The 18939-nt window shown below is 35.2% G+C and overlaps 1 protein-coding gene across 1 annotated transcript; it reads right to left on the bottom strand.

Moving 5' to 3' along the window:
• Nucleotides 1-12733: 12733 nt before the first annotated feature.
• On the bottom strand, nucleotides 12734-18939 carry LOC125662928 (multidrug resistance-associated protein 1-like). Its single transcript, XM_056147495.1, has 4 exons — nucleotides 18613-18939; nucleotides 15949-16064; nucleotides 13620-13814; nucleotides 12734-12918 (listed from the first exon to the last, which is right to left on the bottom strand). Exons 1-4 carry the CDS (start codon nucleotides 18937-18939, stop codon nucleotides 12804-12806), a joined length of 753 nt encoding a protein of 250 aa, XP_056003470.1. The 3' UTR covers nucleotides 12734-12803.

Below are 18939 nucleotides of genomic sequence, written 5' to 3'. Positions count from 1 at the left end.
TGTTCTATCTCTACATCTTCACTGTGTATCACCAACACCGGATATTGCTACCAGTCGAAGCGAGGACGCTTTTTAAAAGTAATAATACACCAAGATGAGAATGCTTTATTTTAAACCACTTTTTATGTATATTCTGATGTCTTCGAAATAGGCATGCAAAAAAATAGCTTTTCGTCAGAACCATTTCACAGAAACCTGCTTAAAAACTTCCATATCATACGCGTATTCAATATTTCTTCTTCTTTTTTAAATTCATGCCCCCGGCGTGAAGGCGGGGCTAGAGTGGTGTTGATGGTGCATTTATATCTAAGTAAACATTCTGTAATTATCATATTGTCACACTAATTTTGACTACGGATAACTGCGTTTACCTGATGAAGATATAGGACTCACGGCGGGTGTGACCGGTCGACAGGGGATACTTACTCCTCCTAGGCACCTGATCCCACCTCTGGTATATCTAGGGGTCTGTGTTTGCCCAACTCTCTATTTTGTATTGCTTATAGGAGTTATGAGATTGATCACTGTTCATTATCTTCACCTTTCATAATATATATATATATATATATATATATATATATATATATATATATAACAGTGCGACATTTAACTCTAGACACGACAAAAGTCCGGAGTTTCGCCAACCCTTTTATTAAGGATACAAATAAACCCTTTACAAAAAAGATGGGATTTTATGTTCACAAGACATGCACCAACATTTACATTTGTACCTATTGTAGTTTTTAAGATCTTTCACCTGAAATTAAAAAATCCCATGGGATTTTGGAGGGATTTTTAATCCCGCTTGGGGGATTTTCACTCCCACCAAAAATCCCATGGGAGAAAAAATATAATTTCACCCATAGGATTTTAACTCCCATATGTAAACTTAATATGGGATACAATGTCCCATAGGAGGAAATGTTCCATAATGAACATGAAATGGCAGTAAATATCCTATTTGAGCATGAATGGGAATAGATATCACAAATAAAACACAGGATGGGATTTTTATTCCATGAATATAACAATAAAACAGAAAATTGTATCTTAAAAAGTGTTGTTTGTCATGATTCTTAAAATGTACTTAAAAGCCAAGGAATGACATTAATTTTTAAATATATATAGTAATTATAAACTCTTATGTGTAGGCCTATGTGTTTGTGAATAAATGTCTAAAAAACATGAGAGATAATAAAGGATATTAGAGCTCTGCATTACTAAACTTTTCCACATGCAATTTTAATTGTATACATATAACCCTTGCACAAAAATGTCCGTATAAAATTGGATGGGACTATGTTATTGCAACAAGCAGACAAGAACACTATGAAATACTCATTCACACACGGGCACTGTAAGTTAATATAAATATATAGTATGTGCATGTATAAATATATATACATGCACATACTATCTATTTACATCAACTTCCAGTGCCCGTGCATTCACATGCAGTTGCTCACATTCACTATTCACAACCCTTCATATGTCGTCAAGTGTTAAAATATGTTCACAGGAACCGGTAATTTTGTCTGTATTAATAATAGTGTGGGTATATACCATACCATCCCCTAATCAGCTGCTATTGGGGGGGGACCTACAAGGACTGATACTTCACTCAAACTTCGTTTCAAAATAGTTCTTAAAATTATCCTCACCCACCATCCTTGTGGTTTTATAAAGGGTAGCAGTATTATCACCACAGATTAAATTACCAGTTCCTGTGATATGTTGTTGAATTACGGAATAGGCCTAGCTTACAACTTGTTTACATATTCTAAAATTAGTGTTAAGTGCTTACGGTGAAAAATGAACTCTGCTAGGTGATGCTAAGTTGTTTAGTGAACCGAATCAGACATCTCAAATAAGATTCTCGATGATTTAACAACACGAGAATCATTTTACAAAATGCATGCTTCGGTCCATCTTTCCCTCCCTTCTACAATCGTATTCATTCTGCATATTCCTAATCAACAAAATACCTTTAAAAGTGCGACATTTAACTCTGGACACGATAAAAGTGCGGAGTTTTTTGTCTATGACAACCACGTATTTTCTTCAATAAAAACACTGAATTTCACTCTGTCATTAAATGTACGTATACGACGCGATCTAATCAAGCCGGTATAGAGGCGCCCCATGCGAAAATTACCCTTATCAAATGCTACATACTTCGGATTTTTATTGAGCTTAATCCTAAATATTGCATATCTAGATAATTTTCAAAAAATATATGAAAAATTTTACTTGTATCAAAATTCTTTCTGTTTTATATCTTCTAAATTTTATCATAGAGTTAACTAACAGTCTCACTTGCGGAATTAAGGGGTGCGGAGATCGCCTCCCCCTATCATTTCAAAGATAAGAATTTAATGTGCTTGCAATTGCTCATTACCTGTAATACTTCAATATTTTCTCCCGTAAGGGAGGGGGACAACCCCTCCCGAACCACGTGCACCCTAACCGTGATTTGGTTAGTCCTCAATTGCAAAGCCCCTGTATTTCAATATCCAGTATCGAGTTAATGTAGGGCTTTTACATGTAATATGTATATCAGATATGTTTTATCCCGTGGGGATCCGGTGTTGTATCATAGACCCCCCCCCCCCCCCCGGAAAAACGGGCCCGGAATAGCGTCCCAGCATATAATTTCCCCCTATGTACAAAGTCAGTATAGAGTCTCCCCCTTGGCGGAAAAATCGCCCTGGTATATATAGAAAGAACCCCCCCCTCCCCCCCCCCCTGTTTCCGGATTTCATTTGCTATAATAGTTTAAGGAAATAGATATGCGCTCATTAATATTACGATATTCATAAAACAAACGAATATTTTTTGTTGTTGACATGATGAAGTTGGATTTACACGCTGAAAACTTTGAAATCCACATTGTAAATACAATATGCTTACCAAAAGACTTTAAGGATGGTCAATATCAGTAGGATTTTTCGTAAAAAAACGACTATAAGATGTATAATTAAAATATCTGAAAAGTAAAATAGATGAACTGTATAAATAAAAGTAATTCAATTTTATCTTTTATTTAAATTAAAAAAATCATTTAAGTTCTTCCCAACTTTACTAATTCAAATGTTAGACACTAGTAAATAACGATAAAGTCTGAATGAATTTTGATATACCATTACACGATTTGAGCAATTTCCTTTTTATAAAAAATCATAAGATGATGATTGTTCACGACACACACACACAAATAAGCAGAAGAATTACTGGGTCTAAATAAGCAAGAAAATTCTAGTAATAGAAATGGAAACAGATACATAGCTAAAATGTAAGAATGGGGGTGTACTGTCATTTAGGGGGAATTTCTATATTGGGACGGTTTTTCCTAGGGAGTTGGGGTTGGACCCGGGTTAATTCTTCGTAAGGGGAAATTCTATTCCAGGCCCATCTTTCCGGGGTAATGTCTATCCCGGGCCCGTTTTTCCGGAGGGAACGTCTATGCGGGAGAAAATATTATGCTTTACAACACCGGGTAGAATAGGTCCTCAGTACTCCTTGCCTGTCGTAAGAGACGACCCAATGGGACAGTCCTTCGGATGAGAACGCAAAAACCGAGGCCCACTGTCTCAACTTCTGTGGCACGATAAAATCCCTCCCTGCTCAAAGGCCGTAAGCACCGAGCATAGGTCTATGTTTTCAGCCCTTCACCGGCAATGCTGACGTCTCCATATGAGTGAAAAATTCTCGAGAGGAAACTTAAACAATATCCTATCAATCAAATCTGAGTGTCTGTTTTCATATCCATGTAACGTGTGTCTCTAGTACTTAATACATTCTAAGGAACTAAAGATTATGCACCCAATGTTGGGAATCAACTAAGTAAACTCAATTTGTACACTTTTAATGCAATATAGTTTTAGCCTTTTTTTTCCATTAATGTATATTAAATATGCGCATGCCAAATATACAGCTTTTAAGAAGAAAGATATACAATCAAAATACTTTAGAGAGTACTGGTGCTAGTTTGTGCAATAAAAAGAAGAGAGAAAAAGCGGGAGCTTTCATAGGCTTTGTCCCCTGGAACCACCCAGGACTTTATCCTGGACTTACTGAGGTCTAAAGGCGGTCTTTAGACCCACCCACCCACCAATTTCTCCGGGCCCCAAACTGAAATATTGCATCCGCCTCTGAATACAATACATAATTCATGGTTATCTTGCTTTAAAATCAACAGATGTAAATTCATGTAATACCACACAATTGTCTATTACTTGAATGTGGCCATTTGCATGGATCTTGAGATATAATTCAATTATCCCCTAGATTATAACGCGAGAGTCTGAAGGATAGAGCCAGTCAGACAGCAGAAAGGCATGCGCATGTGCACGCGTGTAGATTCTTCTTTTCCAAAATAATATCATACTAGAGCATTACACACCCGTTTTTATTTGTCAAACTACGTTTTGGAAATCTTAAAATCTTCAGTTCAAAATACCCAGTCTAAGCTTCGATGATTCGGGCTGTATGAACTTCGTAATATCAGGGGCGGATCCAGAAAATGGGTTTACAGGGAGGGGGTGCCACTTTATGAGGCAGGGGGTCTGGGGGCCGCCTTGAGAAGCACAGTGGATCCAGAGCGAAGCGCTGGTGGGGTTCAGGGGGGCAAAGCCCCTGGAAGCTCCGGGATTTTACAGGGCTTGAAATATGTCTCCTATTTAATCATTTCTATATATGCTTTACGCAGTAATGTTACAGTTAAATCAAATTAAATATACTTAGTAAATAATACGTAAAATGATATCTTATTGCATCGTCAACACACATATCAGTATGCAGATAATACATGTAAGTTGACGAAGTTACAAACATTTTATACCACAAAGAGATTCTTTCATTTTTTATGCCACTTGATGCATATGAAACAAACTGGAGACGCGAATATATTTTTAAATTCTCAAGAGCAGGAAGACTACATGCTAAATTAACAAGCTTGTGTTCTTTATGTTTAAACAAGTCAAATAATATAATGGGGGGGGGGGGGGCATTTTAGTTGTCCAGACCAAACTCTTTGTCTTTTGACATAGGCCTTTGATATTTGGTATGTTGGTGCAATGTAAGTAAGTTTAAAGCACACGTCGCATGTTTCTAAACTTTTAAATTCAGCAAAATTAATTTCTTTCATGCCTAAAACTATTTTACATGTGTTATAATTGAAACAGGTTGCGTATTATTCGAGTTTAAAAGCGATGAAATTCAAATATTGCGATATGCATATTTTCTTCGATATTTTACGCGCCATTATCTGTGATGTCATATGCAACCTCGAGTGAGAAGGTTTGAAAACAGTTGTTAGCCATTTCATAAACATATTAGATTGAATTGTTAAAGAAACCAATTATCATATAAACGGCTTTTAAATAAGTCTGCATTAGGGTGTTTTGTGCCGTTTAAGGGTGTACTAGTAGTTGGTAGAAAGGATTTATACTGTGGATGTTTTTTAATTTTCGAAGGAATGTGTGAGGAAAAAGACATGAATATTTTTGTCGGTACAACGACTTTGCCATATAAAATCCCAGTAGCATTTATCCCTGTACTTTTTCAAAAAAACATTTGGACAAAGACGTAGATAAACTATCGAAGCTAAGCACTGTTACATGTAAGCCTACATTATACATGTATGCATTCCGTTCTGGTCTTCGAATTCAATACACACTCGCACCAACCGAGCCTCACCTTGTAATAACATATAGGCAGAACTTGTGCTCCCAGCTTCTATCAACTGATAGATTAAAAAAAGTTTTAAAGGTAAAAAGACTGAACTTTCAATTATAAATAATGACATATTGTATTTCCTGACTTTGAATTGAATTACTGTATAATAATTTCATTTTTAAGCGTTGGGCGCATGCGTCAGCGATTATTAGGAGGGTAGTCAAAAGTATTCCAATCAACGACACCTATCAGCAAATTTATAAAGCACTCAAAACAAATAGTGTAAGGAACAATGACTATGGGTAGAGATTGAAATTGCAATTGCACTTCTGTCAAAATACCTACGCAGTATCATATATTTCTTTAAAGTACTTAGAATTTTCTTGTGCTTCAACAGCAAGCAAATGTTTTGTGACATGTTTTGAAACGCGTAGTGTAGGATATAAAATCCGCGTGGGCTGGAAGAAATCGTGTGGTTTGGAAGTTAATAAACAATCATCGGGTGTTGCTAAAACGTGGAATAGAACGGAACGAAAAATATTGTATGCATAGTTGATATTATGAGGGTGGTAGACATTTTGTAAAATCAAAAGGCCTATTGTATTTTGAACGAGGGCAGCAGAAATTTGAGTGAAAACGGGAAGTCATCCTTGTCTTCCACCGTTTCATATACCGTTTCATATACTTCATAAGTTAAATGTATACATATATACTTACATAGTGTATGCATGTACGTATTTTAAAATCGTAATAACTTACTATTTAAGCAAGCGCTTGTGTATACTACTCATTTTCCCGGAGTTGCCATTCTCCCACTGACTGTTAAATGTTAAATGTATCCATATATACTTACATAGTGTATGCATGTACGTATTTTAAAATCGTAATAACTTACTATTTAATCAAGCGCTTGTGTATACTACCCATTTTCCCGGAGTTGCCATTCTCCCACTGACTGTGACAGTATGTTGTTTCACAAATATAACAAAACTGAAAATGAAAAAAATAGAATACCGAAAAAGAAATAACCTTTCAAATCTTATTTTTTTCTTTCTGGTATTCAACTTTAGAAATGATTTTACAAGCCTACCTAATTAATTAGAGGTTTTCACCTCCTGAAAACAACATGGAAAAGATAAAGCTGCAATTGCAACCTCTTGTTCTGTTCTTCAGCTATTGTTTTCCTCTCTCTCTTGTACAAATGTGCTCATCATTTGATAGGTAACGTATTCTTTCCATTCTCTGCCCATAGGCAATGCTGCCATAGTGCCGCAATTACAATATTCTTGTATAACACTTTCTAACTTTTATACCTTTATACCTGAGCTTAATCAATTTATGGTGTTGAATATTCTAAGAAGAAATGGTTTCACCCCTTGTAAAGAAGTTCCTGAAATTTTGATTTTGATGAAATTAATATATTTGCCCGATTTAAAAAAAAATGGCTGCATATATTATTTTAAATCCCCTGATATTAATCTTGTGTAAAAAAAAATCATTGGTTGCCTTTTTAAGGAATTAATTAACGGTTTACAATAGTCTTGCAATCCAGCGTTGACAGGTATTAGCGAGCAGTTACATGCATACTGAGTTTTTCACCCTACCCACCCTCCTAAAAAAGAAAATAACAAAAGTAAGAAACGACAAGAAAAAAATACCAATCCGACCCATTAACGGACTACTGACATTTGTAATACTAGAATTGAGTGCTGTGAGTAATTTGGAAATTATGTTCGAACGAATACAGACTGGTAAGTGCGTCATATATCGTCATATTTCGTACAAAAATTGGAATGTTAGATATTAAATCGGGAAAACTTTCTTTAAAAATATATACCGGTATGCATTCTATATCATTAGTGTTGTGGCACAGGAAATATTAATATATAGTGTAAAATAATTCAATAACATATCATATTTTCATTGATATGAATTAATGTGCACTGATATTCATTATTGTATGTATAAAACAAAATTTACCTGCTATGTTATGGCTCGTTAAAATAATTTTGAATTTCCCGATCCGTTTTTTGTTCTGTTCCGTTTTCCGTTCCGCGTTTGGTTTTTGCTTCTTTTTTCATTGGACCGAGTATCCTACCTGTGATTTGTATGAAATAGATTACTGAAGACATATTAACAATATCAACTGTTAATTGTTCATGAAATGAACACCTCTGTTGCATAATATGTCACATTATCGTACATCATACATGTATTCGTTGTATTGATAATAAAATGAAACTGTGGACGCTGTTGTGTATTAAACGTTTGTTCAAAGCGTGTTCTGGTATAGCGACTTTAATGGTGTTACACTATGATATTAAGCAAACATATTTATACCCTAACGTTTGATTTAGAGATAATGTTATGTGATTTTCAAATTTGATACAATTATCCTACAAAACAATATAAAATTTAGATATTTTTCTTTGTTTTAGTAAATTGAGAAGAATGAAGTTTTATATGTAAATTAACCCTTTATCTACCGGTACATTTTAGAAGGGTTTAAAGACTAAATGACAATATTTTTTAAATCCATTTAAATTTGTATATACCCCGATCTGGGGTAGACATATGGCATATAATTTTGTTAGGAATTTGACAGGGAACATTTTCTTTTATTAAGTTTGTTATGGTATCCCATGACCCCAAAGAGGTCTACGGGGTCAAAGGTCATATAAGTGCACATTTTTTCCCCAATCCTTTCCCTCTGAAGTATATATATTACGACCCCTTTCACTAGATTAAAGTCAAAAATAGGAAATCTAAATGTATGAGCTGATGTGTCTTTTAAAATACCACAAAAATATCACAATCAAATGAATCAATTTTATTGACAAATAAATATTTTTGATTGCTAAGTATTAACACCCATAGTACAATTTTGACTATAATTCGCCTTTCTGCATCCATTTGACACAATTTAAACAAACTTACATAGTACGACGATCAGTAAATGTCACGTTATTTTAAAATTATAGTCTTTAGATATATCGTAATCATTTTAAAGGTTGTTTTAACAACAAATATGATGAACATAATTAAGAGAATTAATGTCAAAGGTCATGAAGTGCAAACTTTGTGCTTTATTTGCATTTACGTCTCCAGTCAATCGCAGTACGGCAGTGTACCCAGTAATATTGCGATATCAGCAGTTTCAGCAACTAAGATGTTTTCGTACCTTACCTGTGGGCGCCAAAATAAAGTTTATCAATTTATGAATATAAGCAACCTTAAGTAATGTGCCAAAACAACTTATCTTGTAATCTCTGTGTATACCTGATCTAACTGGAATAGCTTATCTTGTGTGTAAGTATAGATCCGAGCATAATGAGTGAACATCTACCCCCGTCAGGTCTGCCTTGAAATGTCCATTACAGTCTCAATAGGTACACGGCACCTTTCCCCTCCTCCAATTCAGTCCCAAAATTGAGCGATGATTTTCACAGATTGTGAGATTGATACTGTTCTTATCGATTGAATAAGAAGGGAGTGAGGACAAATTAAGATTGAAATGGGTAGTTAGATATAACCTCGGAACATTTTAATCAGTGAAGATAACTACCAGTGTCTTTATGACATTCAGCTATCTTTGCCTCATCTCGATGGACTGAGAAAGTGAAAGTCACAGAAAGCATCATTCATCCATTCGTTGTGGCATTTCTTTCTTGAACTTCGCAAAGAAAATTAGACGATAAAATGGCGGTTAAAGTTTCCTCTGAACATATGTAACTTCAAAATTGAAGAGTTCTGTACTTGCGAGAAGCGATAAAGGGAGTGGCAAAAAAAAAGAAAAAAGAAAAGAGCTGCGTGATTTAATTAGATAGAATAATAAATGAACACGTAATCTTTTGAGAAAAATTCTATTAGCTTTCATCAAAGCAATATTTCAATGCAGATTCATTTTCACACTTGCGACAATTGAATGGAATGTCTAATTTTAGTAATCTGCCTAAAAGTGCTAAACCCCACAGATCCAATCAATTGAGTCGTGCACTTACCAACTGAAAAAAATGGTCATTCCAGTTGGAATTTAGTGCGTGATAATTTCTTCACACCGTTCAATTCCGTCGTTTTAACCTCACTACCTATAACGAACGGAAGGTGTGATGCTGAGATATTTCTGTCACAGCCAGTTATAGAACGAAACAAATCCGAGACGACGTCTTCCGAATACATGTACCACAAGCAACACGAAAAGGTAGGAAAATACCGATGATACTAAAAAGACGCTGTAGTGTGTACAGATGGCTGGTTAGTTTAGGCCTATAGCATGAGAATTTCTCTTTGATGTATTGGGTGTCAGAAAATACCAAGGTAAATGAAAATGGTCATTCAGATTTTGTGGAAATTAAAGAAAAATGTGAATTTCCAATGTCTAGAAAATTATAGGAAACACAATACAACAGTTTAAACTTGTCCAAATGCATTATCATTGTAGACTTGGAGCGTAATGGTGTTGATAAAATGTATACTTGGAGGTTAGATCAAAATGGATCAATGTTTCATTATTTAAAGATCTTCATATATTCAAACACACCTTTCGACATTTACCCTGACCAAAGACTTTACTTTCCGCTTTCTAAAATAAAGACACCATAATATGCTTCGCGCTTTATTTGCCTTATTGTAAACAGATACATGTATGTATACTTGGAGGTTAAATCAAAACGGATCAATGTTTGATTACAACCTAAAATGACAGTGGTATGTGTTTTCGTATTATTATTATGTACACTGTACATTATAATGAAATCATTACTTCTTTGGCCAGGTTCAACGCCTTTTACTTGGTCTTCGTCCATGTTATTTTCCTACCATTTTCGTGTAGCTAATGGTACATGTACATGGAAAACCTCGTCTCAGGATTTCTCGTTCTAAAAATACTTGTCGGCGACAATATATTTAATTCGTAGGAATAATTCATTTGTATTCTAAGATGTGATAACTTAATAGCTTTATAGTAAAACTGAACTTTCAGTAAAAGATGCATACAGCTATAAACCTTATTCATAGCATTCAACATGATGAACTGGGCCGGGTTTCGCAAAACTATATTAAGATCTGTCATAAGATAGACCGTAAGAGTGTCTTAGGATCTGACTTATGACAATCATAAGATACGACAGTACCGTTTCACAAAACTATCTTAACTTCAAGAAATCTTAAGATAGATCTTAGGACGTTGTTATACTCGTTACATTGTCAAAACACCGTGTTTCCGTTATGATATTTTGACTGTATGGATGGATTTAAATGTTACATATATATGAAAGATTGAAGAATATAAAACTGCAGATAGGAAATTGAAATATTGCGATTTTAGGCATTTGTAATGAATCAATAAATTCATAAAATTTATTACATTGTACTTCACTTCTTTTTTAAATCATTTGAACTTACACTTTATTTTATATTTCAAAAGTTACACTCGGTTTGTGTACTATTTGATTTCAGAAACTGTGATACAAAAGTGAAGACATTATATAATCTTTTTATTGAAACACTATATCAAAGTCTGATATATTTTAATTTTCTCCCCCATTCCTCGTATATAAAACATTTGCTTAACTAATTTCAAATACATGTATAAAGAAAAAAGACATTAGGATTGATGCATTTGTTACAATTTAGCAACGCCGCATTTGTTTTATTCAACAAAATAAAATACTATATACAAAGAGGTAATCAGTAAACGAGGGTGTGGGTGGGTAGGGACAACCAAAGACACAGGTAATACTTAAGCAAATTTATGATGAACGTTGCATTAATCGAACAAAATGTATACTGGGCGCAAAGGTTACCTATGTGAAAAACCAATAACTGAATGAAATAAATAGTATGAAAATTAACCAAAACATAAACATGTGAAGAAGTTGGAATAGGGATACTTTGTCTTTGCCATTGGTTACAAAGAATATTTGCATGTCGATTGTATCGTTTCACAAGGAGTATTAAGGAGCGCACCTTTGTATTTTTTTTTCATTTTTAACAATACTTGGGAAATATGTATATTGAAAGCTGTAAGAAAGCGGCTAATAGTTCTATTACAACACGGAATTTTAGGAACATTCTTATGAAAGTCATATCTCTGTATGTTTATAACTTAGCATGTTTACTGTGCAGTCGTATTGAGTACATGGGACAATGATACAAAAAGGACTAGGATCACTGAAGTCAGACAATGGCCTTGTTCATCTCCTGTTCAACCAATTTTTCCGCTTTTGGCTACGTTTATTTCATGAGAAGAAAAAAACATCACAACATTCCAATTCGTAAAGTTTAGGCTTTTTATTAGCAATTATTGTATTCTGGGGCGTATTACAAAGAATTTAAATAAAGGCTCGGCTATAAAATAAATACAAAAAGGAGAATATATGTTTTATCAATACAAAATAAACTAGAAACCTGAACCTTTTGCTCCATACAAAATTTTGTAGTGTATCATACGTTTGGTAGTTTAAATGAAATTATGATACAATGAGTATGAAATGTTTTTTATGACGTCATAACATAGATTGCTGTACAAAACACGTCATAATAATACACCCTGGCCTTCATCATAGCACATATTGGAGGTAACAGCAATGTTAGATTTATCTAGAAAATGATGTATGGATAAGTACGTTTCATATATGTCATACACTGCCTAAGAAACACGCATTTGAAATCAACATAACGAACAAAAACCCCTCTATATTTCACACTAATTATTTGTTTACATACAACATCAATCATCCTTATCTAGAGAGACAAAGTGTATTTTCTTTTTTTTTTCTTTCTTCTCATACGCGTTTCCTAGAGTAACAAATCTTACCATTACTTTGCATTATGACCATGTCTAATACGATACATATGTACTGTACATTCCAGAAACTTGTGATATTACAGGCAGATAATTATGTTTCCACAAGAGAATCTATAGACCTTTAACATTAGTTACTGAGTCGTAGTCATCAGCATACTCATTACATGACCCACATCCTTTACAAATTGAGAATCAACAATATTATTTGACAGGATTATCGATGATGGATTCTTAATTTTTAAAAGAGATCCTCTTTCTGATTGGAGCTGTTAGCTGTTCGAACCTGCATTGTCTTGAGAAGCGACAAGAAATAAGTTTGCTAGCTAATGATATTGGCATCTTTCACCATGGAATAAATCAACCCAGATTTGTTCTGCAGCAGTTTGTCGGGAGTATCAAATTCCGCTATCCGACCTTCGTCCATAACCATTATTCTGTACAATATTTGTTTCAATGAGTGAACATGTCAAATTTACCTACAAAAGTTGCAAAAATCGATGTATGGGAAAACGTCCAGTTATCATGGTACTGTCTGTTCTTATATAATTTCAGCTGAAGCCTACATGGATATCATTATATGCATATTGAATAATGCTCTGTACATATTGAACCGCATGTTTCTATCCCTAAATCTGACTGATACATAACATAATCTTCACCTGGGGAAATCCGTACCTGTCATGATATATACCTGTCATATTTCTTTCCTTTCGTTATCCTACCTGTCATATTCTTTCCCCGACGTACTATGTACACATTGAATTATGTGTTACTTAAACATCACATAATTCTTAAATATTAAAATATCTACCTGTCATTATCCCTACCTGTCATAATTATTACCTGTGTCATTCCTTACCTGTCATAATTCTTACCTATGATATTTCTCACCTGTCATAATCCTTACTTATCATAATCATTATATATCATTAGCTTTACCTGACGTATTTCTGTTATATTCCTTATCTGTGGTGTTCTTACCTGTCATTATCCTTACCTGGCAAAATTCTTACCTGTCGTAATTCCTTATCTGATATAATCTTTATTTGTCATAATCCGTACGTGACATACTCTTTCCTGACCTACTGATTAGCTGACGTAAGCATTGCCTGTCGTGCATGGTCCTTACCTGTACCTGTCGTAACCCTTGATAGTATTCAGTCTGTGGGCTATAGACATCACCGTGCAGTCCCTGAACTCAGTCTTAATTGTCCACTGGATCAGATTGTCGGTCTCCACATCAACAGCTGCCGTGGCTTCATCCAGGATAGGGATCTTCTTCTTGTGAAGCAGTGCTCTGGCAAAGCATTTTTGCTGTCGCTGACCAACACTGAACAAGAATACATCGTCAATACTTTGTCATGTCAAAATACTGACTTTAAAATGAAGTACTGTAACTTAAACTTAAGACTAAAAATATAGGTAGTAACTGTTTCTTAGTCGAGTGCTTCGGATTGAGAAGTAGGAATCAGTCTCTCTCAGATGTGGCCTTATATACCGTGATCTCATGTAACGAGAGGCGTTGCCCCGAGGGTAATGTAGATGTCAAATTTTGTTGCACTGTTTCTTAAACTTTATCTATTTCACGTCGATAAACAAACAAGTTCTATGTCTCCATATGAGTGAGAAAATCTCAACAGGGGCATCATACAATATATAACCAACCAAACAAGTTCTACAAGTTATATTTAAGGGTAAGGCAACCCCAAAAAATTACTTGATAAATGATAGGATTACTTATATGCATGATAAAAATTAGTCATACTATTCTGTTGATATATGGCCTAGATACGCTTCATTACTGATTTGAAAACGTTAAAAATTGACGCCCAACTATCTATAGAGGCTGCCATACTGTGGAACTCTTTTGTATTCAAGACCACAACAATCGATAATTTTGATGCCACACCATCTGTTCCGGTTTTGATGAAATTCAGGCTTTCAAGCGGGCCCTTATTTTTCTACAACAGCCCTTATTTTCCTTATTTGAGGTTTAGAATCCTAAAAAAGCCCTAATTTTTTGTTGAAATTCCTACATTTTCAAATTTTGAATGTTGAAATAAATTTGACATAAAGTAAGTGTTGGAATTTATTAAATTTAGTCTTAGTATACTTTCAGAAAATGAATATGTTGATTAAATGTACATCTCAGAAGACATCTTGATGGTTATCAGCTATATTCAGCATTGATTGTGAACCATGGGAGTCCACCTGAATTATATCATGGTTTGTGCTGAATGCCGAATATGGCTGTTGATGACCACTGGTATGATCTTCTGAGTGGGTAATTAGTTTTTGTATTATTGCTCTTGCAAATGGTGAGTAAAACATTTTTTCTTTCCTATTGCTTTGTAAATTTAACCCTTATTTTTGTCTAAAAAGCCCTTAAAAATCCTAAAAAAGGCCCTTATTTTTTTTATTTTTTTTTAATATAACTTTGCCCTAAAAATGGCCCTTATTTTTTGCAAAATGTCATTTGAAAGCCTGGAGATTGTGCATGTGGTAGATTTTACAAATAAAATAGCTTGATGCCTTGCTGTCAATTATATTAAGGGAGATGAGAGAAAGGTTCTTTCTCTCCAAAATTCCTGACCCAACCAAGACATCTGAAAAGAAAAGACTATGTAAACTGTGGCAAGCTGAAGTTCGAGACATTTATATGAAGAAACGTGTACCGTCTACCTGGTCTGCTACTCGACTGAACGTCTTCTTTTCTGAATTTCCTCTTGCAAAAGAACGGGCTCAGATTTATACGGCTCCAAACTTAACTGCTCGTGACTTGTCATGTTTACAGTGTTGCTGATGAAATAAACCGGAACCGACGGTGTGACGTCATAAATTAAACTTTAATGTCCGGGTTATTTAAAATATATGATGGATCAATAATGATTTAATCGTTAAGCAAGGCTTTTTGTTGTTAAAGACTGTCATTTACGATATCAATAAATAATACTTCATTCATAAAAGCAACACTGTGGTTAGGGTTACCTTTCCCTTTAATGCTTCTCATCAGCTCAGATCTTGGCGTAAAGAGTTCATTGTTGTGGGAGGAAACCGGAGTAAACCCACGTGTCCGAATGAGCGCCCACAATATCATATCACATACAACCACTGCCGATCCTGAGGATCGAACTCGGGTCGCAGCGGTGAGAAGCGAGTGCGTTAACCATTACTCTGCCCAGACACCCACTAGCACTTCCCTCACCTAGATCTGGTGATGCCTAGACATGAAAAAATAGCAAAGGGGCGTAGAATAACAGAGAAAATTAAAATTGCATCGAAGAAAGTAGCTGGTCATGGTATCAAGGAAATATAGATATTGTTTTATCTTCTAAAGACGAAAACACATGTACATGTATTTGAATATCTTTTAAACGATAACTTCAAATCTTCACATCCTATACTATAATTCTGTATTACGTGTTTTATAAATACTTTTTGTGTGTGATTGAAATAGATCTCACCTCAGGTTCTGTCCACCCTCTCCACACTCGTAGTTAAGCTGACCAACACAACTGGTGACGAAGTCCTTCATGTGAGCCCTCTCTATTGCCGCCCACAGATCCTGATACGAGAACCTCTACAGCGGATCCAAGTTTGAACGAAGGGATCCCGGAACTATTACAGGGTCCTGATATTGTATTCAAAATTGAGGTATGTTATTAAGATTTTTTCTGATAAATGCTAACAATACAATTTCACAACGCTCTTACATGTATGTATATACTTTGAATTCAATCTAATGATATGTTTTGTTAGCAGGACCTGTCACTCCTCCCCAAACCTCACCCGCCGTGAGCTCTACATCTCCACCAGGTCAACCGAGTAATTAATAGTCAAAAACCATATGTTAATAAAGGCGCAACATTTTGTATATAAGACGTCTGGCTGTTTCTGCAAACGAGATCATTCTATCGATCAGGGTTATATAAGTTTTGCCAAATTATCTATAAACTATATATCGTAATGGAAATCAATTCAAATGTTTACATTTCAAACTGAAAACGATTTCCTGCTTCAATTCTGGCAATCCAATGATTTCCAGCTTGAGTTCTGGCAATCTTGTCATATTGTCACCAAACATTTTTATCAAAGTTCATTCAATTGACGTTATATCCGGCGGCTTAGGGAACTCTGGGTAATTCGCTATCCACAATACAACGAGGAACAGCAGTAAGGACATTTTTACTATTTTATGTGATGATAGGAATTAATGTAGAATTTACTATATTGAATACAGGAATATATATATTTTGATAAGAAAGCTAGAATTCGCAATATAAAGCCAGGTGAGAGAGCTTTGGTACTTCTTCCAACGGAGAGTAATAAGCTTCTTATGCAATGGAAAGTTCCGTACAAAATAGTGAAAAAAGTCGGAAATGTAGAATACATGTTGGATGTGAATGGAACTGTAAAGACTTACCATGCAAATTTGCTTAAGAAGTATGTAGATCGTGTAGAGCCAGATGTAAGTTTTCTTATGTCCATTGTGACCTCAGAAGAAATTGACAATTCAGATTCCGAAGATGATCAGGAAGGATATGTTGAGGTAAGCAATAGTGTAGAGAGTTACAAGGATGTAGATATCAACAATGATCTTGATGAGGAAGAAATACAAACAATGAAAGGACTCTTTAGGAGCTTCGGGGATGTTTTCACTGAGAAGCCAGGGCATACCCATATCATTCAACACGATATTCGTATCACTACAGCCAAACCTGTACGAGTAAGTCCAAGACGTATCCCATTTGCAATGGAAGAAACCGTAAATGAAGAGGTAAGCAAGATGTTAGACATGGGTGTTGTAGAGTTGTCAGACAGTCCATATTCCTCTCCAATAGTCTTGGTAGTTAAGAAGGTTCTGTGTTGATTTTAGGAAACTTAATAGTATCACTGTATTAAAGGGTTTAATTAAAACGCTATCAACGCTTGTTGTTGTTGCCTCAAAGTTGCTGCTGCCAGCTGATCGTAATAGATTGAAGGGTTGCTGGAACAGCTTACTGGAGGTAATGATGGATTGGCATCAACAACATCACAAGGGGGAGATGCCACAGGAGGAGATTTTTAGTGTGTAACCTCTTCTTCCTTTGTGGGTTTGGATTGGTCGTCACAGTTTTCATTTTCTTTGGTGGCATCTTATTCTACAATAATTCCAAGCATGTTGTAATTGACATGGGTGAGAATACTAATTGTAGCCACCCAGTTATGATCACAATAGGATATGAAACACTAAGCAAACATCCTGATCATGTTAAAGAGGCATAGGTTTTGCCATGACAAATCCCAAGATATCAGTATCATTTTAAGTGTCAGTGTAGACTGGGCAGTCACAAGTAAATTAGTTGCAGCTCATTGTAAATAAAAACAGTATAATCTCATCTTAAATAGAAATGAGCTATAAATAAATCAACTTAGCTGCAACTATTTCATGACAATATGAGCAACGAATTTTAAATAAATAAACAATCCCCCCAAATCTTGCACATAGTCGGGAAGAATAAAATTAACAAACTTGTTGCCTTTACATAAATAACAAGGAATCAATTAGTGATCCTCCAACAGACTGACCAAAACTGACACAAGCAGGTTATTATGAAGAAAACTGACATAATATGTAGACAACCAGCTAATAACTATATGATTACTAAGTCAAACTGATACTGTCATACATCAAGTAATTATGAACACACAGCAAGAAATTATCACTTACATAACAAGCTAACAAAACAAGGAATAACTTGCCATGCTGAGATGAGACGTTATTAAGCACCATATGTGCTATGTACTAGTATTGATACTTAACTAATCCTGATCCTTTGCCCGTCTCGCGAAATGGGAGGCATGGAGGACAGCACTTTTAACACTTTGCAAGTACTTGCTCATGAACCGGTGGTCATGGTAACTGTCTTTTATCTGAATCCCATCACTTGCCAGGTATTTCATGTCTCGATCCTAGAAGCCACGATGGTGCCAAAATATGAATATGACGTTACTGTTTGAGGAGTGACATTTGTCGTGCAGAAGTTTATTGGTGTCAATCACTTTGGTATTGAAATGACTTCCCACTTTTGATGGATGTCTCCGTAGCAATTGTTCAATAATTACATAGGAGAAAAGTTATTTGTTACCAGTAAAAAGTGTGCCAGTGCCATGATTTGCCGAGCAACGTCGCGTGGTGTTGCCTGTGGATCTGCAAAGTCATTTCCACCGATCTGTATGTAACAAATACCGTTGTCAGTGTGGATACTTTGAAAGTCGAGTAGTTCCCTGGAATTGGCCAGCTCGTACGTCTTGAGACCACCCTTAGCACGAATTAACACTTCAAAACTATCTTTCTGAAGACGTAAATTATCATAATGTTGCACATTGTTCATGAATGCACCGAGCCTCCTTATGAAGGAATGTCCCATCAGCACCACTGTTCTTGGCTTTGGGTATCGAGTGCTTACCTCCAT

Source organism: Ostrea edulis, chromosome 8 (genome assembly GCF_947568905.1).
Source record: "Ostrea edulis chromosome 8, xbOstEdul1.1, whole genome shotgun sequence".
In the NCBI taxonomy this organism is placed as follows: domain Eukaryota; kingdom Metazoa; phylum Mollusca; class Bivalvia; order Ostreida; family Ostreidae; genus Ostrea; species Ostrea edulis.
This window is presented reverse-complemented; position numbering and strand designations above follow the sequence as displayed.